The sequence below is a fragment of the Pleurodeles waltl genome, chromosome 1_1, assembly GCF_031143425.1.
Source record: "Pleurodeles waltl isolate 20211129_DDA chromosome 1_1, aPleWal1.hap1.20221129, whole genome shotgun sequence".
Lineage (NCBI taxonomy): Eukaryota > Metazoa > Chordata > Amphibia > Caudata > Salamandridae > Pleurodeles > Pleurodeles waltl.
In genome coordinates, this window is record NC_090436.1 from 484,752,462 (window position 1) to 484,779,113 (window position 26,652).

General features: G+C 48.5%; 1 protein-coding gene across 1 annotated transcript in view; it reads left to right on the forward strand.

Moving 5' to 3' along the window:
- The window catches only part of RASA1 (RAS p21 protein activator 1), a 700,806-nt gene extending 677,057 nt beyond the window's left edge, over positions 1-23,749 (forward strand). Inside the window, exons 24-25 of the mRNA XM_069224876.1 lie at positions 3,370-3,504; positions 22,555-23,749. Of these exons, the coding sequence (XP_069080977.1) occupies positions 3,370-3,504; positions 22,555-22,638 (219 nt within the window). The 3' untranslated portion in view covers positions 22,639-23,749. The remainder of the gene's footprint in view (positions 1-3,369; positions 3,505-22,554) is intronic.
- The last annotated feature ends 2,903 nt before the right edge of the window (positions 23,750-26,652 follow it).

Below are 26,652 nucleotides of genomic sequence, written 5' to 3' on the forward strand. Positions count from 1 at the left end.
AATCACACCTAACTCCCTCTCAGACATTCCCTTTCATCAGAGCTGTTCTGGACACAGTGCAGTATCGGGTCTATCCTCCCGAAAAGCGAGTCCAGGATATTCAGGCTATGATTCTGATGTTTCAGCCTCTATCCTGGGTTTCAGTGAGAATGACTCTAAAGCTGCTGGGCCTCATGGGCTCTTGCTTCCTGCTAGTGACCCATGCTAGATGGCATATGAGGGCTCTGCATTTTGACTTGAAGTTCCAGTGACCACAGCATCAGGGGAATCTCTCTGACATGGCCAGATCTTGGAGGGAACGTTGAAAGATCTGCAGTAGTGGCTTTCGAATCAGGATTGGGTCAATGGCAGATCCCTCTCCCTTCCCCAACCAGATCTTACATTAGTGACAGATGCGTCACACCTGGGATAGGGCGGCAACATGGGAGAGGCGGAGATCAGAGTACTCTGGTCTCTGGCGGAGTTTAGACTCCACGTCAAACCTCTATAGCTCCGGGTGATCAGGCTTGCATTGAAAGCATCCCTTCCCTCTCTCAAAGGGAAAGTGGTGCATGTGTTCACTGACAACACTACTACCATGTGGTACTGCAACAAAAAGGGCAGAGTGGGGTCCTCGACCCATTGTCAAGAGGCTCTGATGGCACAGGTGGTTCAACATCAGTTGGGGCTCTCTGAAAGCCAGAGCAGGTGAACTCAGCCGTCGATGCATAGTCGATCACAAATGGCATCTCCGTCCGGAGGTGGCGCAAGGTCTCGTTCAGCAGTGGGGAGAGCCTTGGTTAGATCTGTTCGCCTCCGTAGAGAAAGCGCAATGTCAGCTCTTTTGCGGGTTGGAGTTTCCAAGGTGGCACTCGCTTGGCAATAATTTTCGTCTCAAGTGGAACTCAGGCCTCCTTTAAGCCTTCCCGCTTATACCACTTCTGTCCAGAGTTCTTAAGAAGATCAAGGACAACTGGGCCCAAGTAATCTTTGTGGTTTCGGACTGGGCACGGAGAGTATGGCATCCAGAGCTACTGAGCATGGCCACAGATCCTCTAATCTGGCTGCCCCTTCTGGAGGATCTTCTGTTGCAGCAACAGGGGACGGTCCTCCACCTGAACCTGTCCAATCTTAATCTTCATGTGTGGAGATTGAGTGGCGGCAGTTGACAGCTTCTGACCTTCCAACCGAAGTCTGTGACGTTATCTTTGTTCTAGAACGACTGTCTCAGCCTCTCTTAGATTGGCAAACCAACCTTCTCTTTTTAAGTTTCCTATTGTGGTAGATTCCTTAAGGGACGCCCCCATTTGTTTCCTCCCACTCAGTTTATCATGCCTCAGTGGGACCTCATTCTTGTTCTTACTTACTTGATGTGTTCTCCCATTGAGCCTTTACACAATTATCCCTTGCGGCTCCTTACTCTTAATACTGCATTTCTTGTTGCCATCACTTCTGCTCGCAGAGTGAGTGAGCTTCAGACTTTTTCTTCAAAGCGCCCATTTTTGTCTGTCTTCCATGACAAAGTGGTGCTCCGTACGAGGGCCTCTTTCCTTCCCAAAGTAGTCCCACCTTTTCATGTAGGCCAAACCATCACTTTGCCTACTTTTTAAACACCCTCACATCCGTCTAATGAGGAGGAGAGACTCCACTGTCTGGCTCTAAAAAGAGCATTGACGTTCTGCCTCAATCATACTAAAGATTTCTGGGTGGATAATCAACTCTTTGTTGGATATGTGGGTGTGAAGAAAGGGAAGGCGGTGCAGAAGCATACCATTCCATGATGGGTTCTACTTTGCATCAACCTGTGCTAAGCTTTGGCAAAGAAGCAACCCCCTGAGGGTTTGCGCTCTTACTCTACAAGAGCAACTACTGCTTCCACATGGTTAGAACGCATAGTTCCAGTCCTGGACATCTGCAGGGAGCAACGTGGGCATCCCAGCACAGGTTCAGGTTCACGAAACATTACTGCCTGGACAATCGGGTCCGTAGAAACGGCTACTTTGGTCGTTCGGTCCTGCAGGACATTTTAGTATGATCTTGGATCACAGCCCACCAACGAGGATGGTATTGCTTGGGTATCTGTTCTAAGGTAAGGAATCTGCAACTAGAAGTCTCTATCAGATGAACAAGTTACTTACCTTTGGTAACAATTTATCTGGTAGAGACATATTCTAGTTGCAGATTCCTTACCGACCCACCCATCCTCCCCGCTTGCGAACTGATTTCTAGGGACAGGAATTCCCTTTTCAGGGCCTTAGTTCTGGCGCACCATTTTCAGTGTTCTTTATGGCTCCGCGCTTTGGCGTGAAAAGTGTTGAAAAGAAACTGACATCACTGTGCCAAGCCGGCGCCTGTGTAGGAACCCGACGCCAACAACTAACGCAGATTCGACAGACTCCACCTGACGGCACGCAAGGGTACTGCTTCAAGAATAATCTCCGAATCCAATCTGACTCCTGGGCGAAATTCTAATGTAAGAAATCTGCAACTAGAATATATCTCTGCCAGTTAAATCATTACCAAAGGTAAGTAACTTGTTCTTCATCACCCCAGTAGTCAGTTTGCCTTGGATCAGATTATCAGTACAGCAAAGACCATCACAGACCTTGACGCTAACAAGTACATTCATAAATCGCTAATCCTAGCTCTGCCTTTCTGATGCCCGCAGAAATTATCAGACAAGAAAATGTTACCTTTAAGATAGGTGATATTTTGTGGAAAGTGGTTTCCCTTTAAAAAGATTTTTCGGGACCATGCACGTAGGTGGAGTTATTCTTTGTTTAGCAATTCAAGAACAATGTCCATTATGTTAGCACCTTTATCATCTTTAATGACCGTATGGCAGCTGACAGTGGTAAAACGCACAAAACAGAATCACGTGCAATGATAACATGCAACAGTATGAGGATACTATAGTTGAAACCAAGGAAATGGAAATTACTGGTAAATAATCTGAGCAAGAAGTACTGCATAATCCTGTATACTTACGTCCTGTTGTGCTTGTTTTCTTTCACGCTATTCTGTCCACAACATTACCTAGGGGAGTAGAAGAAGGAAGTAGTAGAAATAACCATCATGCAGTTTATGATCCTTCAGCCTCCACTAAAAGCACTTACTTTTTAGAATCTGCAGTACTCCAATCTTTCCTTGGTGTGCAAGAACTTCTGCAAATGACGGATGAGCTTTTTGAACCCCAGGAGTTAATTGGAGTTCTGACATAAGAGTATCGTGCTGGTGCAATAGTTTTGTTTTCAAAATTAATTTGCTGTATGTACAGTGGAGTTCCAAGTTTGTAGGAGAGGAGCGTATTTTTATTGATATAAAGGTAATATGTTATTGCTCATTCACAAAAAAACAAGGAGTTGTGATGTTTAGTATTCTTTTTTTAAGAATGTACCGGAGCTTCCAGACACTACAGAACCTACACGAACTGACTTGCCTCGAGATTTAGCAGCTTTGCACGAAATGTGTGTTACGTATTCAGATGACCTTCGAACACTCAGCAATGAGCGAGGCGCACAGCAGGTGAGAAATTCCAAGTTTTATTGAACTAAAATACAGTGAATAGAATTCATTTTCACATAGTAACAGCCCATTGGAACCTTTTCCTTTCTGTAACATTAGTAAAAATATCTAAAATACAAAGATGTCAGGAAAGCAATTTATTACTCAGTGCCCTACAGCACATGCAAATGTGCAAATATTTTCTCACCTATAGATGTTCTGAAGGCCCCTCGGAATACAATTTGCAATAGGGCATTTTCTGGAGGATTTTCCGTTCAAGCTCTAGTATGTGGTAGGAGGTGGAGTAATTTCCTTGAACATGGGCCACCTGTAGGAGGCTGGCTCAGTATATGGTGTACACGTATAGGTGAGGCACCCTGTACTGAGTCCAGGAAACCCTTAGTGATAGTGTATGTGGTTCTAAATAAACAAAGCTCTCAAAAGGTAGCTGTGGAGAGCAGCTAAGGCTTATCCAGAAGGGTGTAAAGCAATTGCAAATACCACACAGTGATGGACACACAAGAAAAAACCTCACCAGTGTTAGAAAAATAATGTATTCTCAATTAAAACACAAGCACTAAACTAACTTTAGTATATCTCCTCACTGGGGATATATGTATAAAAAATGATACTTGGAAACAAGTAAGTAAAGGCATAAAATAACATGTGCCCCTATGGAGGGGCCAAACCATATACAAAAAAAATGGAAAGTGAAAGTCACTACTAACCAAGATTACCACCCATCTACCCTTAGGACTGAGGGCCTACCTTAGGAGTGACTTATAGGGTCAGAGTGCAGTGACCAGGATATAAGGGGAACCTTATATCCGGGGTGAAAGGTGCATGCCCCATTTCACATAGGCAGCAATTGCAGGCTTGAAGTCACAGTTTGCATGGGCTCCCATGGGTGGCATACAACATGCTGCAGGGGATCCCTGGTGTGCTAATGCACTGAGTACCATATACTAGGGGCATACAGGGATACACTAATATGCCAATTGTGGGGTGTAAAAGTTGTTTACCTGCTAACTTTAGGGGAGAGAACACAGACACTCGGATCCTGCTTACCAGGATCCCAGTGTACTCCAGGCAAAACACACTGACACAAGGCAAAAAGTATGGATAACTATGTCAGAAAGATCTTACTTTCCTACACCACCAAAGAAAAAAACATGACCTGACACTTGAATACCCAGACACCACCTAAAGTAGCAAACCAAATTATTTTCTGATAGAGACAGTTGCAAATTCCTTACCTCAGAATTTCCCCCCATGTGTCAGTCTGGGTCCAGAGTTTGTTCTCTAACAGTACCCCTGCGTGCCATTGGGTGGCATTGATCGGCTCTGTGTCCGTTGCAGCAGTCATCCGCACCAGATAAGAAATTACTGGTTCTAATTAGGCACCACCCCAGCACGATGACATCAGTTCTTTACTTTCCGTGCCAGCCAGCACTGATCCGTAGAAAGAGCTACCCATCACTCGCTTTTTGACTGATCTTTTTTTGACTGTTGTCAAAGATTTTTTTGAGTATTTTCACTCCAGGTGCATCGAGGGATGTCTTCTCATAAGACTAGTTTCAAGGCCGCCCTCCCCACTTCCCCCGCAAGCAAATCTCTTCTTCATCCCAAGTCTTCGGGACGTTCGGCAAAGTCCAGGCATAAGAAGTTGAAGAAGGCGAAGCAATATTCAACTTCACCTCGGCCGACAAGACGAGGGAGCATCGCTGAGGGAGGCCTCCAACTGCAGAGCCTGTGTCAGGGCCGACTTCGCTTTTCCCCAACTTTCTGGGAGCAACCTCTGCCCAGCTAAAAGTGTTTTATGAGGCCACATGCCTAATTTTTGGCCAGACCCACTCCGCTGACGCGCCTTCGGGCACCCCGAAGTCAAAAGGGACCCTTTCATGTGCCTGGCCGGCGGCTTAAGCTCCAGGGGGCACCCAAGGATCCATGCATGGAACTGAATTGGCTCTGGTCATGATACTTCCACCTTCCCCGTCACCGGTTCCGACGTTGACGCTACCAGCGCTGCCTGTGCCCCTGGGGACACTGCCTCATCCTCATTGGTGACTCTGACACTGAGCTGGATGGGTGTCGTACGATGCCGATTCCGGCACCGGCAGGTGCCTTGCCCCCTATGTCTGATCCGGAAGCGTATTACTATGGGCTAGGTTATGGTGAGGAAGGGGAGCGGTTGCTGGACCCTTTAGAATACTAGCTTCAAGACCCCATAGACTAGCTTACGGACCTGGGTGAAGCCAAGTGGCCTGGATACCGCTCCAGAAACTGGCATATGCTGTCTCCCCCCTCCATGGCTACGGAGGAGGGAGTTTCATATTCACTGGTGGTGCGGAGGGCGGCTGAGGTCCTGGACCTCGTGCTGCCTTCAGTGGCAGTCAGGACTAACCTTCTGACAGAGGTGCTTCAACCTAGGGTTTCCTCCTCAGAACCCCTGCTTCCTTTTAATGAAGCCCTTACAGATCTCCTAATGGGTACCTGGTCCAAACCAGACACAGGGGCTCCTGTGAACAGGACAGTTGCCCGCTGTCATCTCCCTGCACCAGGTGACCCAGGTTTCCTAACGCAACACCCCAGCCCTGAGAGCTTGGTCATCCAGGACTCCACCTCCCAGGGCACATTCCCTTCCCCATCCCTGGATAGGGAATCCAAGAGACTGGACACACTTGGGAAGAAGACGTTTTCTTCCACCCGCTTGGCGTTGCTGTTTATGAACACCTCATGCCTTTTGGGGCTGTTATTACCACACTCTGTGGGATACGGTTGCACAAGTCCTGGAGTAAGCCCGGGCTGTACTTTCCCAAACAGTTGCTGATGTGAGAGATGCAGCGCAGTTCATGATCTGATGTGGAATGGACACAACTGACTCACTAGGCAGAACGGCTGCTTAAACAGTGTCTTTGAGGCACCATGCCTAGTTTAGGACGTCTTGTATTTTGGGGATGTTCAAGCTAACATAATGGAAATACCCTTTGATTGCACCCATCTGTTCGGTGAGAAAGCAGACTGTTGCTTGAGCGCTTCAAGGATCCTCATGCTACGACCAGGTCTTTGGGCCTCACGACAGCCTCTTGTCCCCCTTAGTCTGCTTTTCACCCCTTTCATGGCTACAGAAGAGGTGCCCAGGCATGTCTTCCCCTCCAGTCACCACTCCTGCCCATGCTGCCCAGCCTCTGTGTGGCTGGGGACGTGGGATTCACTGCCCTCATGGATCAGGGAGCCAGCGGTCTGGCTAATTCATTGCCCGCCCCTCTGCATCTGCCTCCACACCTTCCTAGTCTGACAATTCCCCACCAGGGACCAGTCGAAGACAGGATTCGCATCACTTACCCTGCTGGCTGTCCATCATTTCAGACAGGTGGGTTTTGCAGATGGTCTGAGGGAGCTCCTCTCTCCCCTTCAAGACTACCCCTCCATCCATGCCACTAGCCCGTGATCGCACAGAGGATCAATTGACACTCCTCCGAGAGGAAGTTACAGCTCTCTTGGCCAAGGGAGCCATAGAGAAGGTTCCTGTGCCCAAAGTTGATTCTGGTTGCTATTCTTGCTACTTTCGGGTACCCAAAACAGTCCAGAGCTGCCGTCCTATCCTAGACCTTGAGTCCCTCAATGTCTTTCTCAAGAAGACAATGTTCAAAATGCTCAAGTTATATCTGTCCTGAAGCCAGAAGACTGGATGGTAGCGCAGGACATGTATTTCTGTACCCCTGTCCTGCTGCCCACAGACTGTTTACAGTGATCCGCAGTGGTCGTAGCTCATCTGTGGATAACAGGGGTTTCAGTCTTTCCCTATCTCAACGACTGCCTGTTGAAGGCTGGCTCGCCCCAGGCTGTTGCCTTCCACCTACAGAGTACGGCAGACCTCCTGCATTTGCTGGGGTTCACTATAAACGTGCTGAAGTCATACCTGACTCCCTCTCAGATGCTCCCTTTCATCAGAGCTGTTCTGGACAGAGTGCAGTTTCAGGCTTATCCTCCTTGCGAGTCCAGGATATTCAGGCTATGATACTGGTGTTTCAGCCTTTATCCTGGATTTTGGTGACAATGACTCCGAGGCTGCTGGGCCTCATGGCCTCCATCATCCTGCTGATGACACATGCCAGATGGCATATGCCAGCTCTGTAGTGGGACCTGAAGTTCCAGTGGTTGCAGCATCAGGGGAATCTCTCAGACATGGTCCTGATCTTGGAGGGAGCTGCACAAGATGTACAGTGGTGGCTAACGAACAGCAGTTGGGTCAGAGGCAGAACCCTCTCCCCTCCCCAACCAGATCTGACAGTAGCAATTTGTCACTTGTGGGATGGTGCAGCAATCTGGGGGAGATGAAGATCAGAGGCATATGGTCTCCGGCAGAGTCCTGACTCCACATCAAACTTTTGGAGCTCTGAGCGATCAGACTAGCATTAAAAGCATTTCTTCTCTCTCTCAAAGGGAAGGTGGTGCAGGTGTTCACGTACAACACTACCGCCATGTTGTACTGCAACAAACAAGACGAAGTAGGGTCCTGTACCCTTTGTCAAGAGGTTCTGCACCTCTGGACATGGCTGGCACACCGGGGGCATTTCTCTGGTGGTTCAACATCTGACGGACTCTCTGAATGCCAGAGCAGACAAACTCAGCTGTCAATGCATAGTCAGTCAGTCATGAAGTGGTGTCTACATCCAGAGGTGGTGCCAAGTCTCTTTCAGCAGTGGGACGAGCCTTGGTTAGATCTGTTTACCTCTGCAGAGAACACGCAATGGAACTCAGGCCTCCTTTACGCCTTCTCGCCTATACCACTTCTGTCCAGAGTTTTGAGGAAGATCAATAACGACCGGGCCCAGGTAATCCTTGTGGCTCCGGACTGGCCATGGAGAGTATGGTATCCAGAGCTATTGAGCATGGCCAGAGATCCTCCAGTCATACTGCCTCTACAGGAGGATCTTCTGTCGCAGGAACAGGGGAGGGTCCTCCACTTGAACCTGTCCAATCTTTGCCTTCATGCATGGAGATTGAGCAGCGGCAGTTGACAGCTTTTGGCCTTCCATCCAAAGTCTGTGATGTTTTCTTGGTAGCCAGGTATCCCTCCACCAAAACGGTATACGTCTGTTGTAGGAAGCTGGCTCTGTATATACTACATCAAAATAAGATATAGTGTACACAGAGTCCAGGGGTTCCCAAGAGCCTTAACAGAGGCTAAAGTAGATAATACTAATGCTCTCTTTTGTGTTATTGTGGTTGAGCAGTTAGGCTTATCAAAGGGTAGTGCATCGCATTTGTTGTACACACACAGACAATGGAAGAAGCACACACTAAACTTCGAGCAAGGCTTATCCGAGGGTAGTGCAAAGCATTTGTTGTACACACACAGACAATAGAAGAAGCACACTCTAAACTTATCTCCAGACCATTGTTTTTTATATAGCAAAATATATTTTCTTTATTTTTAGAACCAGAGGATTCAAGTTGCAGGTAAGTACTTTAACAGATTCGTATTTCACACATGTATCAATAGTACTTTGTTTAAAATCGATTAGCTATACAGTTTTTGAAATAGTGGCAATAATCTGTTTTAAAACTTGACAGTGCAATTTTGAGAAACAGTTCCTGAGGGGTAGAAACGTTAGATTGTTTTATAGGTAAGTACAACACTTACAGTTCCAGTCTCCGGGGGTTAGGAAGTCAACAGGTCTTCAAGTTAACCCCAAACAGCCACCACCAGCAACACGGGGCCTGCCGGGTGCAGAGGTCAAAGAGTAGGCAAAATTAACATTGGCTCCTATGGAGATTGGGGGCACTCTGATTCAGATCTGCAGGCAGGTAAGTACCCGAGTCTTCAGAAGGAAGACCTGGGGGGTTTAGAGGAGCACTGGGGTGGGGGCACAAGTAGGCACCAAACATACATCCTCAGCGGCGCTGGGGGCGGCTGGGTGCAGGTTGCAAACAAGATGTCGGGTCTCCAATGATTCTCTATGAGGGGACCCCGGGGGTCACTCAGAGGCTGCAGACGAGGTCCAGGGGGTCGCCTCGGGCAAACCACAGGCTGGACAGGGAGGAGGGACGCCTACTGAACGTAGCTGCACCAGAGGTCGGGTTCTCCAAGGCCTGGCGGGCTGTGGGCGCAGTGTGTCTTTAGGCATCGGATATCTTCGTCTGGAGCTTTTGCGGTTAAGGGGTCCTTGGGATTTCCCTCTGCAGGCATCGTCGTGGAGAGGTCAGCCCAGGTTGGGCACTTGCTCGGAATCGCCTGGGGAACCTCTCTAGCTGGTTAGGCCTCCAGGACAAGGGCGTGGGCGAAGGGTGTTCAGGACTCAAGCCTTCTGAGTGAGGCGGGAGTCTTTGTTTGTTGGTTTCTTCTTGGACAGGGCTGCTGTCCACTGGAGTTTTTGGTCCTTTGGGTGCAGGGCAGTCCTCTGGAGCTTGGCAGAGGTCGCTGGTCCCGTGGATGTGTCACTTTTCTTGTGCACGTTCTTTGAAGCAGGAGACAGGCTGCTAGGGCTGGGGACAAGTCAGTTGTCATCTTCCTTCTTCTCAGCTGGAGGTTTCATCTATGCAATCCTTTTTCTTCTTGTCAGGTCACTAGGAATCTGGTGAGCTGGGTTCAGGGAGGTCCTTAAATCCTAGATTTAGCCACGTTTTAGGGGTCAGAGGGCAGTAGCCAATGGCTACTGTCCCTGAGGGTGGCTACACCCTCCTTGTGCTCACTCCTTTTGGGGAGGGGGGCACAAACCTAATCCTATTGGTCCTTGTCCTCCAAACCAAAATGGAGGATTCTGCAGGAAGGGGGTCACCTCAGCTTTGGACACCTTAGGTCCTGGTTGCGGTGTTCACACCTCTGTTTTCCCTAACTTTCCCAACAGACTTGCTGCTAAAAGTGGGCTTTGACCGGGGTGTGGGCAACTCAACTAGCTGGAGTGCCTTGGGGCACTGTAATCTGAGGCTTGAGCCTTTGAGGCTCACCGCCAGGTGTTACAGTTCCTGTAGGGGGGAGGTGTGAAGCACCTCCACCCAGGAGAGGCTTTGTTTCTGACCACAGAGAGCACAAAGGCTCTTACCCCATGTGGTCAGAAACTCATCTGAAAGTGGCAGGCTGGCACAGACCAGTCAGTCCTGCACTAGCAGTTTGGCTAACGTACAGGGTGCATCTCTAAGATGCCCTCTGGGTGCATTTGTCAGTAAATCAGACACTGGCATCAGTGGGTGTTTATTGCACTGGGAATGTTTGAAATCAAACTTCCCAGTATTGAGTGAAGCCATTATGGTGCTGTGGAGTTCGTAATGACATACTCCCAGACTGTATACTCAGTATAGCTACACTGCACTTACAATGTCTAAGAATGGACTTAGACACTGTAAGGGCATATTGCTCATGCAGCTATGCCCTCACCTGCGGTATAGGGCACCCTGCCCTAGGGCTGCAAGGCCTGCTACAGGGGTGTCTTACCAATGCCACAGGCAGTGGTTTGCGGGCATGGCACCCTGAGAGGGGTGCCATGTCGACTTTGCCTTTTTCTCCCCACCAGAACACACAAGCTTCAAAGGCACTGTACTTGTGCTTGGTGAGGGTGGCATAATACATGCTGCATCCCTTGGGGACCTTCCCTGGCCACAGGGCCCTTGGTACCATGGGTACCTTTTACAAGGGACTTAACTGTGTGCCAGGGGCGTGCCAGTTGTTGAAACAAAGGTACAGATTTTGGGAAAGAACACTGGTGCTGGGGCCTGGTTCGCAGGATCCCAGCACACTTTCAATCAAAGTTGGCATCAACACTAGACAAAAGGGGGTGAGCAACCATGGCAACAGTGGCTCTTTTCTACACCTATCGTTGGCATAAATTTGTGGCATGATGTACCAACCAGTCTGTTGGCCCCCTCTCTGCTCCTCTATCAGAGTTTTTTTTGTTCATCCTCTCTATAGCCCGACAGGGCTCTGCTTTGGGCACTCTTAAAGGTTACATATCAGCTTTCTCAGCCTTTCTTACATTGCCAGACCAACCTTCTCTTTTTAAGTCTCCTATTGTGGGTAGATTTCTTAAGGGTCTCCCCCATTTGTTTCCTCCCACTCCGTTTATCATGCCTCAGTGGGACCTCAGTCTTGTTCTTACTTATTTGATGTGTGCTCCCTTTGAGCCGTTACACAATTGAGCCTTGTGGCTCCTTAGTCTTAACATTGCATTTCTTGTTGCCATCACCTGTGCTCGCAGAGTGAGTGAACTTCAGGCTCTTTCTTCAAAGCCCCCATTTATGTCAGACTTCCATGACAAAGTGGTGCTCCGTACCAGGATCTCTTTCCTTCCCAAAGTAGTTCCATCTTTTCATGTAGGCCAATCCATCACTTTGCCTAATTTTTATGCACCCTGAAGATGAGAGACTCCTCTGTCTGGATCCAAAAAGAGCATTGGCGTTCTATCTCAATCGTACCAATGATTTCCGAGTGGACTTTCAACTCTTTGTTTGGATATGTGGGTGCGAAGAAAGGGAAGGCTGTGCAAAAGCATGCCATCTCACAATAGGTACTACTTTGCATCAAAATGAACTATGCTTTGGCTAAGAAGCAACCCCTTGAGGGCTTGCACGCTCACTCCACCAGAGCAACTGCTGCCGCCACACAGTTAGCATGTGGAGTTCCTGTCCTGGATATCTGCCAGGCAGCAACGTGGGCATCCATGCCCACGTTTACTAAACATTACTGCCTGGACAGTCAGGTCTGCACAGACAGCTACTTTGGTCGTTTGGTCCTGCTGAACTTCCTAGTATTATCTTGGTTTGCAGCCCACCACCAAGGATGGTATTGCTTGGGTGTCTATTCTAAGTAAAGGAATCTGCAACTAGAATTCCCTATCAGATGTACAAGTTACTTACCTTCGCTAACAAAATATCTGTTAGAGACATATTCTAGTTGCAGATTCCTTACCGACCCACCCATCCTCCCCGCTTGCGAACTGATTTCTAGGAACAGGGATTTCCCTTTCAGGTCCTTAGGTCTGGCGCATCAGATGAGCAAGTTACTTACCTTCGGTAGCAATTTATCTTGTAGAGGCATATTCTAGTTGAAGATTCCTTACTGACATACCCATCCTCCCCGCTTATAAACTGATTTTTAGGGACAGGGATTCCCCCCATAGGGCCTTAGTTTTGGCGCACCATTTCCAGTGTTCTTCATGTCTCCGTGCTTTGGCGTGGAATGTCGGGAAAAGCTACCCCTTAGTCACTTTTTGTCAATTGTTTTTAAGTGTTTAACACCTGGTGTGTCGAGGGATGTCTTTGTGGAGACAGGGGTCAAGCCCTGCGTATCCTGTTATCGGGCGATGTTCATGTTGGAATTGCACTTCATGTGCCTTTGGTGTCTGGAGCGTGACCACGACCGAAAGTCGTGGTCCGAGTGCCAGGCCATGAATTCGAAGGCCTTGAGGGAGCTTTCCCTAAAGCTGATGGTGGCCCGGCGCTCGACTCCGCGTACGGTCATTCTCATTCTAGAGGAAGGGCTCTGGATCGATCGTGGAGTCCCCCCATTTTCATCAAGGTATAAGAAGTCAAAGAAAGCGAAATGTTCTTCGATTTCCCTTCGTCTGTCAGCTGACGAGACAAGGGAGCGTCGCCGAGCTATGCCTCCCTCTGTGAAGCCTGCATCAGGACCAACTCCGTTCCTCTCCGAGTTTCCAGGAACCAGAGTGATCCCTGCCTAACTTTAGGAGTTTTATGAGGCCATGCGCCTCATTTTTGGGCAGTCGACTCTGCCGGAGGCCTTTGGGCCCAGCGGAGTCGGAAGGCACTGTTCGGGTTCCGGGCCGAGAGGCACCTGTGGATCCGTTCCTGGATCCGGACCGATGTCGTTCATACCCATTTGACCTTCCCTGGCATTGGTACCAATGCTCCTAGCGCCGCCCGTACCCCCAGGCGACGCCATCCCCATCCTCATTTTCGAGTCCAATACGGAGCCGAATGGAAGTTGTATGATGCCGGGCCTTGTCCCCTATGGTGAGCCCTGAGCCTTATTCCTTTGGGCAAGATTACGGTGAGGAATAGGAGGGGTCACTGAAGCTTTTAGAATACAAGCTTCAAGACCCCATGGACTGGCATACGGACGTGGGTGAAGCCAGTGGACTGGATACCTCCCCAGATACTGACATGCTCTCTCTCCCTCTACCGTGGCTACAGAGGAAGGAGCTTCATATTCATGGTGTTGCGGAGAGCGGCCAAGGTCCTGGACCGTGAGCTGCCTTCGGTGGCAGTCAGGACTAACCCCCTGACAAAGGTGCTTCAGTCTGGGGCTTCATCATCTGAACCCCTCTGCCCCCTTTAATGAAGCCCTTACAGATGTCCTACTCGGTACCTGATCTAAACCCAGCACAGCGGCTCCTGTGAACAGGACACTTGCCTTCTGCCATCACCCTGCACCAGGTGACCTAGGCTTCCAAATGCAGTACCCCACCCGTGAGAGCTTGGTTATCCAAACCTTCACCTCCCAGGGCGCTTCCCCTTCCACACCCCCGGAAAAGAAATACAAGAGGCTGGATACACTTGGGAAGAAGATGTTTTCGTCTTCCAACCTGGCAGTGTAGTCCATGAACACTGCATGCCTTTTGGGCACACTGAGGGATAAGGTTGCAGAAGTGCTGCCACAGGTCCTGGAGGAGGCCCGGACTGTACTTTCCCAGGCAGATGCTGATGGAAAGATGCAGCAAAGTTCACTATCCTATGTGGACTGAACACGACTGACTCGCTGAGCAGGGCGGTTGCTTTGACAGTGGCCTTGAGCTGCCTGGTTGAGGATGTCTGACTTTTTGGGAGCTGTCCAAGCCAATCTTATAGACATACCATTTGATGGCACCCATCTCTTCAAAGAGAAATCAGACTCGGGGCTCAAAGCGCTTTAAAGAAACTGCTTTTTGCCCCTTTTGTGGTTACGGAAGGGGCACCTAGCCACTTCTGTTCCCATCCAGCCTCCGTGCTGCACATGCTGCCCAGCCTGTGCGTGGCTGGGGAGCCAGCGGTCTGGCCAGTCCACCGTCCCCCCTCTGCAGCTGGCTTCAAACCTTCCTTGTCTGACTCTCCCACCAAGGACCAATTGGATGCAGGATTCGCCATCACCTGTTCTGCTGGTAATCCATCATGTCAGACAGGTGGGTTTTGCAGAGAGTCTGAAGGGACTACTTCCTCCTCTTCAGGACTACCCCTCTTCCCCCAACCATGCCACCATCCTATGATCGGATGACGGAAGATCACTTAGCATTTCTCTGAGAAGAAGTTACGGCTCTCTTGGCCAAGGGAGCCATAGAGAGGTTCCCTGCCCCAGAAGTAGATTGCGTTTGTTATTCCCGCTACTTTCTGGTACCCTGAAAAGACATGGGCCTCCACCCTATCCTAGAACTTCAGTCCCTCAATCTCTTTCTCAAGAAGGAGAAGTTCAAAATGCTCACTGTGTCTCAGGTTCTATTTGCCCTGGACCCAGGAGACTGTAAGTTAGCGTTGGACTTGCATGACACATACTTCCAAATCCCCATCCTGCCTGCCCACAGATGTTACTTGTGGTTCACTGTAGGCCCCAAGCACTTTCAGTTTACTGTGCTCCCTTTTGGCCTTACTTGCACCCCCTCGGGTGTTCACCAAGGTGATGGTGGTGGTCACAACTCATCTGCGCAGATCAGGGATGTAGGGAGCTGGGTTCTGGTTGCAGCCCCCCAAAACTAAACAAAAAAAACAGAAACAAAAGCCTGTCCAGGCTGGGGTTTTACCCACCCCTTCCCACACAATGCTCTGCATTCCAAGGTAGGTGCTTCGAAGAACTGCCTTCCTCAGAAAAAGATGCCAACTCCCTTGTCTCAGGGCCTATCAGGCACCTGGACAGGTGGGAAAATTAGCTATGCAGGAGGCCTGTCACACGTCCAGACTGGGCACACCCCTGGGGTGGCCAGCTTGAAGTGAACACAACTTAAAACATTATGCCATCTTGCATGTTGTAGAAATTAGGGACTCTGGACAGGGTGATGCCCACTCCCCAAAGGAAGTGGTTATGTAGGGGGTGTAGTGACCCCCAGAGTAAGTGGCCCATTGGCTACAACCCTTCACTCCCCTTAACACCCTCTATATTGAGTATTTAGGGGACCCCATGATACGAGATTCTCAGATGTTTCTTGGGCACAAAAGAAAGATGCGGACACAAAGACTGCTGGACCCAAGACTGACTGACTTGGCGCCATCCCTGCTGACCTGCCTGCTGCACAAGACCCTGGAGGAACAACTGACCTGTCCTGCCGCTGCAGCTTCCAAGCAATGGGAGAGCTGCCAGTGCTTCGCCAGTCGACAGGAGGAACTCCCTTGGAGTAGAGGAGCTACTCCCCTGCATCCGCATGCACCCAAGAAAGAACTGAGAGGACCGGGACTGCCAAAAACCCAACGCCTGACATCACCACTGCACCCGAGCCACCTAGCCCATGTTGAAGTGAGTCAGTGGTGTCAGCATGTTCCCCAGGCCCTCCCAAAGAAAAGCCCACCTTGTACTCACCCACTGTGGACTGGACAACAGCGTCTGCAGACTGTTTCTGCAGAACACCACTGCAACCGCGAGTGACCCGGAAGCAAAACCTGAGACCCTTGGACACCTGTGCACCCATTAGGCCGCGGACCCAGAGGAGGAGAAACAAGGGTGTCCCCACGTCTCCCCATCTCGTGAGACCTGAGCCCACTTGTTGGCTGGGTCAGACTGGACCCCTAGTCTACACCTGCAGAGTGTTTCTGCAGGCCCACCTGTAACCGCGAGGAACTCCAGTGCTGATCCAGATGCCAGAAGATACCCCTGCAATCTCACCCTGCAACCAAGGGAGGAGTGGACCGGACCAAAGGTGTCCCCATGTTCCCGAAGACCTCACTGGTCGAGCCCCCCTGTGGTTTTCCCTGGACTGTTCTTCTAGTCCATCCCTGCAGCAACTATATGTAACCACACCAGTGCCCATAGACTTGAGTGAGACACCTCAATGCCGTAACACACTTCTGCACCTGTATGCACCAGAGCTCCCCAAGGTGATCTGTTGGTGTGGCCTTGCCCCCCCACAGAAAATAGAATGAAATCATAGATGAGCAACTCACCACAACCCTTGCCAAATCACCCTTGCCCCCCACTGACGACACCAACACTGCAGCACGCAACCTCAACGCCTGGATTACCGAGTGTGCCAACTCCTTAGCCCCTTCCGAACAACTTCAGTCAAGTGCATGCCAGGTATTTCACCACCGAATTCCAACAATCCAGGCGCACTTGCAGGCGCCTAGAGAAGAAATGGGGAAACAGCACAACCAGCGAAGACCTCGCCTCCTTCAGAGCCACCACTGCCACCCGTCACAGACGCATCAAGAATGCAAAAAAAGCCGCACTCTGGGACCGCATCAACACCTCCCCGCACAAAACAAGAGAACTCTTCACCGTAATCAACAAATTAACCAATCCTCCCTCCAAATCCACCAACATCCTCCCATCTCAAGACCTCTGCGACAAACTGGCCACCTTCTTCCACCGCAAGATTAAGGACATCTGTGACAGCTTCCTCCCGCAGAACCCGCCCAGCATCAGAACATACGACCGACCCAGCCCCCCAGATCCCACCCAAACTGTCCACAGCTGGTCCACTCTCACCACAGAAGAGACTAAAATCATCATGAACAGCATTCACTCTGGAGCTTCCACAGACCCCTGTCCTCACCATATCATAAACAGAGCAGGTGCGTCCATCGCCTCCGAACTCCGCAAGACACTGAACTGCTCTAGCAAAACAGCCACCTACCTCATGATTGGAAACACTGCAAAGTCCGCCTTCTCCTGAAGAGACCCAAAGCCGACCCATCGGAGTTAAAGAATTTCTGGCCCATCTCGCTACTACTCTACCTAGCCAAAGTCCTGGAAAAAGCCATAAACTCACAGCTGCAACAATTCATCGAAGACAACAACTTTCTGGATACCTCCCAGTCTGGCTTCTGCAGCAACCTTAGCACGGAGACAGCTCTTATTGCAGCCACAATGACATCCGCAGACTCCTCGACCGTGGCCACACCGCAGCACTCATACTCCTCGAATTCTCAGCAGCCTTCGACACGATCTCCTATAGCGCCTTATGCATCATACTCCACGAAGCAGGAATCTGCAGAAAAGCCTTGCAATGGATTCACTCCTTCCTCACCAGAAGAACACAGACTCAGGCTCCCACCCTTCATATCCAAACCAACAGAAGTCAGCTGTGAAGTCCCTCAGGGATCCTCCCTGAGCACAACGCTGTTCAACATCTACATGGCCCCGCATGCAGCCATTGTCAGAGGCTACGGAATGAACATCGTGTCATACGTTGATGACTCACAACTCATCATATCCCGAACAGAGGACCTGGACAAAGCTAAGAGGAACTTTCATACCAGAATGAAAGCTGTCACCGCCTGGATGAGGGAGAGCTGACTCAAGCGCAACTCAGACAAGACCGAGCTCAACACCTTCGGAAACTCCACTTCAGCCTGGGATGACTCCTGGTGGCCCGCATCGCTCAGCGTCCCACCTACTCCGACTGATGATGCCCACAACCTGGGAATCATCCTCTACTCCTCCCTATCAATGACCCAACAGGTAAACGTAGTCACCTCTTTCTGCTAGCACACCCTCCGCAAACTCGGCAAAATCTTCAGATGGATCCCGGACGACTGCTGCAAGATAGTAACCCACGTCCTAGTCACAAGTAATCTTGACTACGGCAACACACTCTACGCCGGCACTGCGACAAAGAACATCAGGAATCTACAACTCATCCAAAACGTCACCCCCAGGTCCGTCCTGAACCTTACCCACCAGGAACACATCTCCCAACACCTGAGACTCCTCCATTGGCTGCCGGTGGAGAAGTGAATCAGATTCAGACTACTCACCCACACCTACAAGGCCCTTCAACATCGGACCGGCCTACCTGAATCATCGCATCTGTTTCCATAACCCCTCCGATCCACCCAGCAGGTACTAGCCACCATTCCACGCATCTGGAAAACCACTGCTGGAGGAAGATCTTTCACCTACCTCGTAGCCAAGAGCTGGAACAACCTACCCATGCACCTGAGACCAAGCCCATCACTCACCATCTTCAGGAAGAACCTCAAGACATGGCTGTTAGAATGAGGCCCAGACCCACCACCAGCACCTTGAGACCCTTACGTGTGAGTAGTTGCGCTTTATAAAAACTGATTGATTTATTGGACTTTGCCCTAAAACCTCCTTAAGTCCAGGAGATTGGTCCCTTAAGTCATTGTACTCTACCTGGATTGCCGTCTTTATTTCCTCCTTATGATTGCATTGCAGCTTCCTGAAAAATGTCAACTTTTGAAAGCTGTAAAAAATGAATAACTCAAATAGTACTCACCTTATGCGGATGATCTTGGTATCTAAATGTATATAAAAGTATGTGTTATTTTTATAAATTGGTGTCGGACTTCTTTATTAAGTGTGTCTCACTGCATGAGTGTGTACCTTTTATGCTTAGCACTACGCTCTGATATGCCTAACTGCTCAACCACACTACCCAAAAAAAGAGCATTTGGAATGTCATTTGTTCCTCTGTGATACCTCTGTGGATTGCCTGGACTCTTTGCACAATGTACCTCATTATGGTCCACTACATAAAGAGCCGGCTTCCTACAAGGGGTTTCAGTCTTCCCCTATCTCGACTACTGGCTGTTGAAGGCGGGCTCGTCCCAGGCTGTCTCCCACTTTCAGACTACAGCAGACCTCCTGCATTCACTGGGGTTTACTATAAAGGTGCCGAATTCAGACCTGTTTTCCTCTCCAATGCTCCCTTTCATTGGATCTGTTCTGGACAAAGGGCAGTTTCAGGCTTATCCTCCCGAGCAGTGAGTCCAGGTTATTCAGACGATGATACCTATGTTTCAGCCTCTATCCTGGATTTTGGTGAGAATGATTCTGAGGCTGCTGGTCTTCATGGCCTCATGCATCCTGCTGGTGAAACATGACAGATGACAGATGGCATATGCCGGATCTGCAGTGGACCTGAAGTTCCAGGGGCCGCAGCATCAGGGGAATCTTTCCGATGTGGTACAGATCTTGGAGGGAGCTGCATGAGATCTGCAGTGGTGGCTAACGAACAGCAATTGTGCCAGAGACAAATCCCTCTCTCCCTTCCCCAACCAGATCTGACAGTAGTGACAGATACGTCACTCGTGGAATGGGGTGGCCAGCTAGTAGAGGCGGAGATCAAAGGCATCTTGTCTCAGCGGAGTCCTGACTCCACATCAATCTATTGGAGATCCAACCAGGTGATCAGACTAGCATTGAAAGCATTTCTTCCCTCTCTCAAAGGGAAAGTAGTGCAGGTGTTCACGGACACCGCACCACAAGGTGGTACTGCAACATGCAGGGTGGGTGGGGTCGTGGACCTTTTGTCTAGAGGCTTCGCATCTGAGGATGTGGTTGGCACAGGGCATTTCGCTGGTGGTTCAACATCTGGTGGACTCTCTGAACATCATTGCAGATGATCTCAGCTGAAAATGCTTATTCGATAACGAATGGCATCTCAGTCTGTAGATGGTGCGAGGTTTCTATCAGCAGTGGGGAGTGCTTTGGTGATATCTGTTTGCCTTCGCAGAGAATGTGTAATGTCAGCTGTTTTGCCCGTTGGAGTTTCCAAGGTAGCAATCACTGCAATGATTTTAGTCTCAAGTGTAACTCAGGCTTCCTGTACATCTTTCCACCCATACCACTTCGGCCCAGAGTTCTCAAGAAGATCAAAAACGACAGGGCCTAAATAATCCCTTTGGGTCCGGACTGGGAACGAAGAGTCTGGTATCCCGAGCTACTGAGCATGGCCATCGATCTTCCCATCAGACTGCCCCTTTGGGAAGATCTTCTGCTGTAGCCATAGTGGAGGGTTCTCCACCCGAACCTGCCCAGTCTCCGCCTTCTTGTATGAAGATTGGGTGGCATCAGTTGAGAGCTTTTGACCTTCTGCCCAAAGTCTGTAACATTATCTTTGCAGCCAGGTGTCCTTCCACCAAAACGGTATACGCCTGTAGTTGGAAGAAATTTGTGACATGTTGCACAGACAAGTCTGTTGACCCCCTTTCTTGCCCCTCTTTGTGAAGGTCTCTTGTTTATACTTTGTCTGGTCCAGCAAGGCTGTTCAATTGGTACTCTCAAAGGTTATCGGTCTACCATTTCTGCTTCTTTGCGTTTGCCTGATCAGCCTTCCATGTTTGTCTCTTACTTTAAATAGGCTTGTTAAAGGCCTTACTCATATGTTCCTCTATCCCCATTCACTCTTCCCCAGTGGGATTTGAATTTGGTTCTGACATTCCTGATGTGCAGTCCCTTCAAGCCTCTCCACAATTGTCATTTCAGGCTTCTCACTTTGAAAACAGCCTTCCTTATGGCCATTACATCTGCCTACAGGGTGAGTGAGCTGCATGCATTGTCATCTAAGCTGCCCTACATAACCTTTCCATTTACCTGGCAAGGTGATGCTTTGCACTAGGCCTCCTTTCTGCCAAAAGTTGATACTCCCTTCCTTTTAGGCCAATCCATCATCTTTCCTACTTTTAACGGCCCCCACATCCTTCCAAGAGGAGAGACTCAACTGACTGGACCCAAAAAGTGCATTGGCATTCTGCCCTGACCGTACAGTTCGGGATGGATGATCAACTCTGTTCGGTGAATGGGTGCGAAAAAAGGTTGGGCAGTGCAGAAGAGAGCCATCTCCAGATGGATCATACTCTGCGTTACAATGTGCTACACACGGGCTAATAAGCAACCCCCTGAGGATTTGCATGCTCATTCTACCAGATCTAAAGCTACAACCACTGTGTTTGCACTCATAGTTGAAATTTCTTGAAATCTATCAGGCAGCAACGTGGGGATCTCTGCAAACGTTTACTAAATGCTACTGCCTGGACAGTCCGGTCCATAGGGAAGGGCACTTTGCCCGTTCAGTCCAGCAGGACTTTCTGGTATGACCTTAGTTTGCAGATCCACCCCCAGGGATGGTATTGCTTGGGTATCTGTTCTAAGGTAGGGAATCTGCAACTATATGTCCCTATCAGATGGATAACTTACTTACCTTAGGTAATGCCTTATCTGGTAGAGACAATATCTAGTGGCAGATTTCTTACTGACCCACCCATCCTACCCACTCTGCAAACTGATTTCTAGGAACCAGGATTCCCTTTCAGGGCCCTAGTTTTGACACACCATTGGTCAGTGCTCTTCACGATGCTAATGACAGATGTTGAGCCGATCGACGCCACCCAACGGCACTCAGGGGTACTCCTCGAGAAACATCTCCAGATCGAGACTGGCATCTGGGGAAATTCTAAGGTAAGGAATCTGCAACTAGATATTGTCTCTACCACATAAGGCATTACCGAAGGTAAGTAACTTGTCTAGTTATACCACATGAGATACTTATTAGTTATTCCAGTTCTGGACCTCTAATACTAACGTGTGAAGAAGTTAGAATTAAAAAGAGTCACCTTGTTACAGATATTGCAGGCTTTAGACTAGCAAGACTGGATGGTGTCTTTACACCTGCAATGTGCGTAATTTCATGTACCAGTGCAGTTGAATCACAAGACGCTTAAACACCTTCAGAGTGGGTTCCAAGCATGTTGCTAATGATATGGCATTAGTGGTAGCCCACCTTCAATAGACAAAAGATTTTGACTTCGTCCTGGAGGAATTTGTGATTTTGTTCAGTTTATTCCTTCAATAGTCTCAAATAAGTTGGCTTATATAGGACAAAGAAAAACACAACTTCCTTACATTTTACTGGATAGCCCCACACTGCCGTTTTGAAACATTTATAAGCCAGAATACTTTTGGATTCGTAGCTGTAGCTACCTTTTCATTAGATGTTGTTATTACATTTCTCTAATTTTCCCTGAATCATATTGTGATCGCTGTACTGTATTAATTGTCCACTTCTTGATAAAAATGGGCCCATAGCAAAATATCATCTGCATTTTTATTTATTTTTTGTGTGCAGGACGTATATTCATGTTTTTCTCTTAAATTTCTACTTTAACTACTGTTTTCCTTTTTGACAGCATGTACTTAAGAAGCTCCTGGCAATTACAGAACTTCTTCAGCAAAAGCAAAATCAGTATTCATCCTCAAATAACATCAGGTAGCAGCTTGTCAACCAGAATTTGCATGGACCCAGCATCCCGAACCCTGCAGTTTACACAATATTGTTTCTTGCCAAAAATAGCACATTCTGCCATCAGAGTTGTGTGCACAATGGAGAAAGAAAATACTCTGCTGTGAATGATTGCACCGACGGTTTATAGGCTATTTGTGCAGGATACATGCACTTTTTCCTCTTGGAACCAATTTTCATGAACCTCTGAGCCTTGGTGTACTGCACACGCACACAGACAGTATGCTGTACTAATCCTGGAACTTAGTTAAACATTTTCTCATTGTACCTAATTGCCAAAGTTTTTGCTGTCAATGCAAGAAAGAAGTCAACTGACGAACGAAAGAAACACGCAAAGCTTCTTGAGAGTCAACTATAACTGGATTACAAACTGTTTTATACTGTAATTTCAAAATAGTTACATTATTAGTACTGCTGAAGACTTTTGATCAATTTAATTTGTAGTTACATTTTCCCAACAGACCTAATATGCAAGAACATTTTTTTGTTGTTCACAGATGTACACATGTATAGATATATATCTATACATATATAGTTGTCTGTGTAGATACATGCATATTTATTTATGTATGTTTTCATCTGTATGCATATGTGTGTATATATACATATATATATATACACCTACATTACTGCTGGAATAGTGTTTCATAAGAATATGTCGACTCGGTCTTACCGACTATATTTTTTATTGTGACACTGATTTGTTTAAATAATTATGCACCGAGGACCATGTATTTAGATAAATCCTAAAGCTTTTGTATAGTATTGACAATTGTACAAAATAATTTTCAGTAATTGTGTTGTTAGTTATATTAGGCATGCCTATGTTCATTAAACCATTTTGTAAAATAACAGCTGGTGTAATTTAATCCATTGCTAATATATGGAATTGTTTTGTCTAGCACAATGTCCATACTTAATTTGACAGTTTACTATAATTTTCGTTACTCCTCAATGTGATGTACTTTCAAAACAGGGACAACGCATCCTTTTAAAAACAAGTGTCAATATTAAATAAACTGTGACGTTTTTTTATCCCAATCCCAAAAGCAATAAAAAAAAATACGTGATCTGTAAATGTCAATAATAAAAAATGTGGTGTTTGAAAGGTAGGTAGAAGGGTAACCTCTTCAAGGGTAAACAAAGAGCACTATGATTGGATAGAAAACGAAGGAAAAGAGAGCAATGGGCAAAACCTAGATGTATGTTTATGGTATGGATGTGGTATTTCTGTAGCGTAAATGTAACCAAAAGGCATTGTACAACATCAAAGACATTCATAAAGTCAATGAGTGACAGGAGAGGTAGCTGATTTTGAATGGTTAATCCATTTTAATTGTGTTCTTTAAATAGGTGAGACTTCAACTCTTTCCTAAACTGGAACAGCGTTGGGGGAGTTCTTATGGATATGGGAGTGTTTTCCCACCCCCATGGCACACAGATGGAAAAGGCCTGTTGCCTTATTTTTTTTGTTTTTTCCACACTTAATAGTATGAAGTCTGGTGTCCAGGCTGCGGTGTTCCTAGAACCCCCAGAGATGGTGATCTTGTCTGCAAGATAAGCAATGGTTCTTATCGCAATGGCTACGTGAATGATGCAGCTGGTTCTGGAAATGCTGTGCACTGGTAGGGAAAGCCAATGCAGTTCTGTCAGAATGGGGATGATGTGATCATATTTCCGCACACCCTGGATGATTTTTGCTGTGGCACATGGAATGCCCTTAAGAAGTGCAAGTGTTTGGAGAGTCTAGGAAGTCATGAAGCAGCGCATTATCACCACCCAGATGCAAGAGTAAAAGGGCTTGAACCGCATTTCCGAAGTTGCATTCTCAACTAAATGTTATCTGATAGAGACTTCCAGTTGCAGATTCCAGCAGATTCCTTTTCTTAGAATTTGCCCCGGGCATCAGTCTGGATGTGGAGAATTTTCTTTGAGCAGTACCCTTACGTGGCGTTGGTCAACTCAGCGCCTGTCATTGGCGTCGGACAAGACATTGCGGGATGTATATAGGCGCCACCCCGGCGCGCTGTCAGTTTTTTTCTTTCCACATTATGCTACACGCAGATCCTGAGAGAGCTACCCTTACAGTCGCTATTGACTGCCCTTTTAACTTTTGTCAAAGTTTTTGACTTCTGGTGCATTGAGATGTCATCAAGGAAGACCGGCTTCAAGCCCTGTGACTCCTGTCACCGCATGATGTCAGTGACAGATCTGCATTTGGTGTGTTTGTGCTGCTTGGAGCGTGACCATGACCCAAAGTCATGCTCCAACTGCTTGCCCATGAACCTGAAGGCTTAGAAGGAGTGGTCCCTAAAGCTGCTCGCAGCCCAGTGTCTGGCTCCACATTACTTTGGGTCAAGAGAAAGGTCCCAAGACCGCTTGCAGAGCCATCACCACTCCTCTTTGTCCCACTCAAAATCGTCTTGACATTTGGGTAAGCACAAGAAGTCGAAGCACAAGCGTTCTTCGACTTCACCCTGTTGGTCGGATGACGAGATGCAGGAGGAGTGTCATCACTCAAGGCCTCTGTCTTATGAGCCTGTTTCTGCGTCAGCGCCACACCTCCTCGAGTTTTCGGGAGCTGGAGCCACCCCTGCCCAATGAAAGGAATTTAACATGCCATGCGCCTCATCTTTCATCAGTCTAGCCCTGTTGAGGAGCCTTGGGACCACACAGGGTTGCGCGCCGGTGGCTTCAGCCTCAGCTCCAAGGGGCACTCAGGAATCTGCTTCCGGATCCAAACCGGTATCAGTTGTACCACTGTGAGCTTCCCCGATGACGGTTCTGGTGTTGATGCTACTGACGCCGCCTGGGCCAGCAGGCAACGTCGATCCTATACTTATCTCTGACTCCGACACTGATCCGGTGCGGTGTCACTCGAAGCCGATTTCGACTTCAGCTGGGACCTTGGTCCCTACATTGGATCCTGACCCTTATTCTTATGGGTTCAAGCTCGGTGAGAGTATGGAGGGGCCGCTGGACCCTTTAGAATTCCAGATTGGAGACCCTGTGGACTGTACTCAAGAACTGGGTGAAGCCAGTGGTCTGGATACCTCCTGTGACGCTGGTATGCTTTCTCGCCCTACGTTAGCTACGGAGGAGGAGGGTTCCTACTCCATAGTGGTGCAGAGAGGACCAATGCTTCCACATCAGAACTCCTCTTGCACTACAATGAAGCCCTCACGGATGTCCTGCTGTGGACCTGGTCCAAACCCAGCACAGGGGCTCCTGTTAATAGAGCAATAGCCCGCCGCCATATGCCTGCACCTAATGACCTGGCTTTCCTGACCCAACACCCCACCTCCGAGAGCGTCGTATGCCAAGCCTCAACATCCCATGGCGCGTTGCCTTGCGCTCCCCCAGATATGGAATGGCTGGACCACCTTGGGAAGAAGTTTATTTTTTCCTCCAACTTGGCATTGCACTCCGTGAACACTGCATGCCTTTTGGGCCACTACACCATCAGCAGTGGGGAGAGCCTTTGTTAGATCTATCCGCCTCTGCAGAGAACACAAAATATCAGCTGATTTACACATTGGAGTTTCCAAGGTGGCACTTGCTCGGCAACACTTCATCTCGAGTGGTACTCAGTCCTCCTTTCTGCCAATACCACTTCTGCGCAGAGTTCTCAAGAAGATCAAGAATCACCGGGCCCAAGTCATTCTTTTGGTGCCAGACTAGGCACAAAGAGTATGGTATCCCGAACTCTTGAACATGGCCAGCAATCCTTCGATCAGACAGTCCCTTCAGGAGGGTCTTCTCTTGCAGCAGCGGGTGATGGTTCTCCACCCAAACCTGTCTAGTCTATGCCTTCTTGTGTGGTGTGGAGATTCAGTGGCAGCAGTTGCCAGCTTTTGACCTTCCGCCTGAAGTCTGTAAAGTTATCCTGGCAACCAGGCATCCCTCCCTCAAAGCGCCTGTCACCAGAGCAAATTTGTGGCATGGGGTACAGACAAGTCTGTTGTCCCCTTTTTTTTGTTTGTTC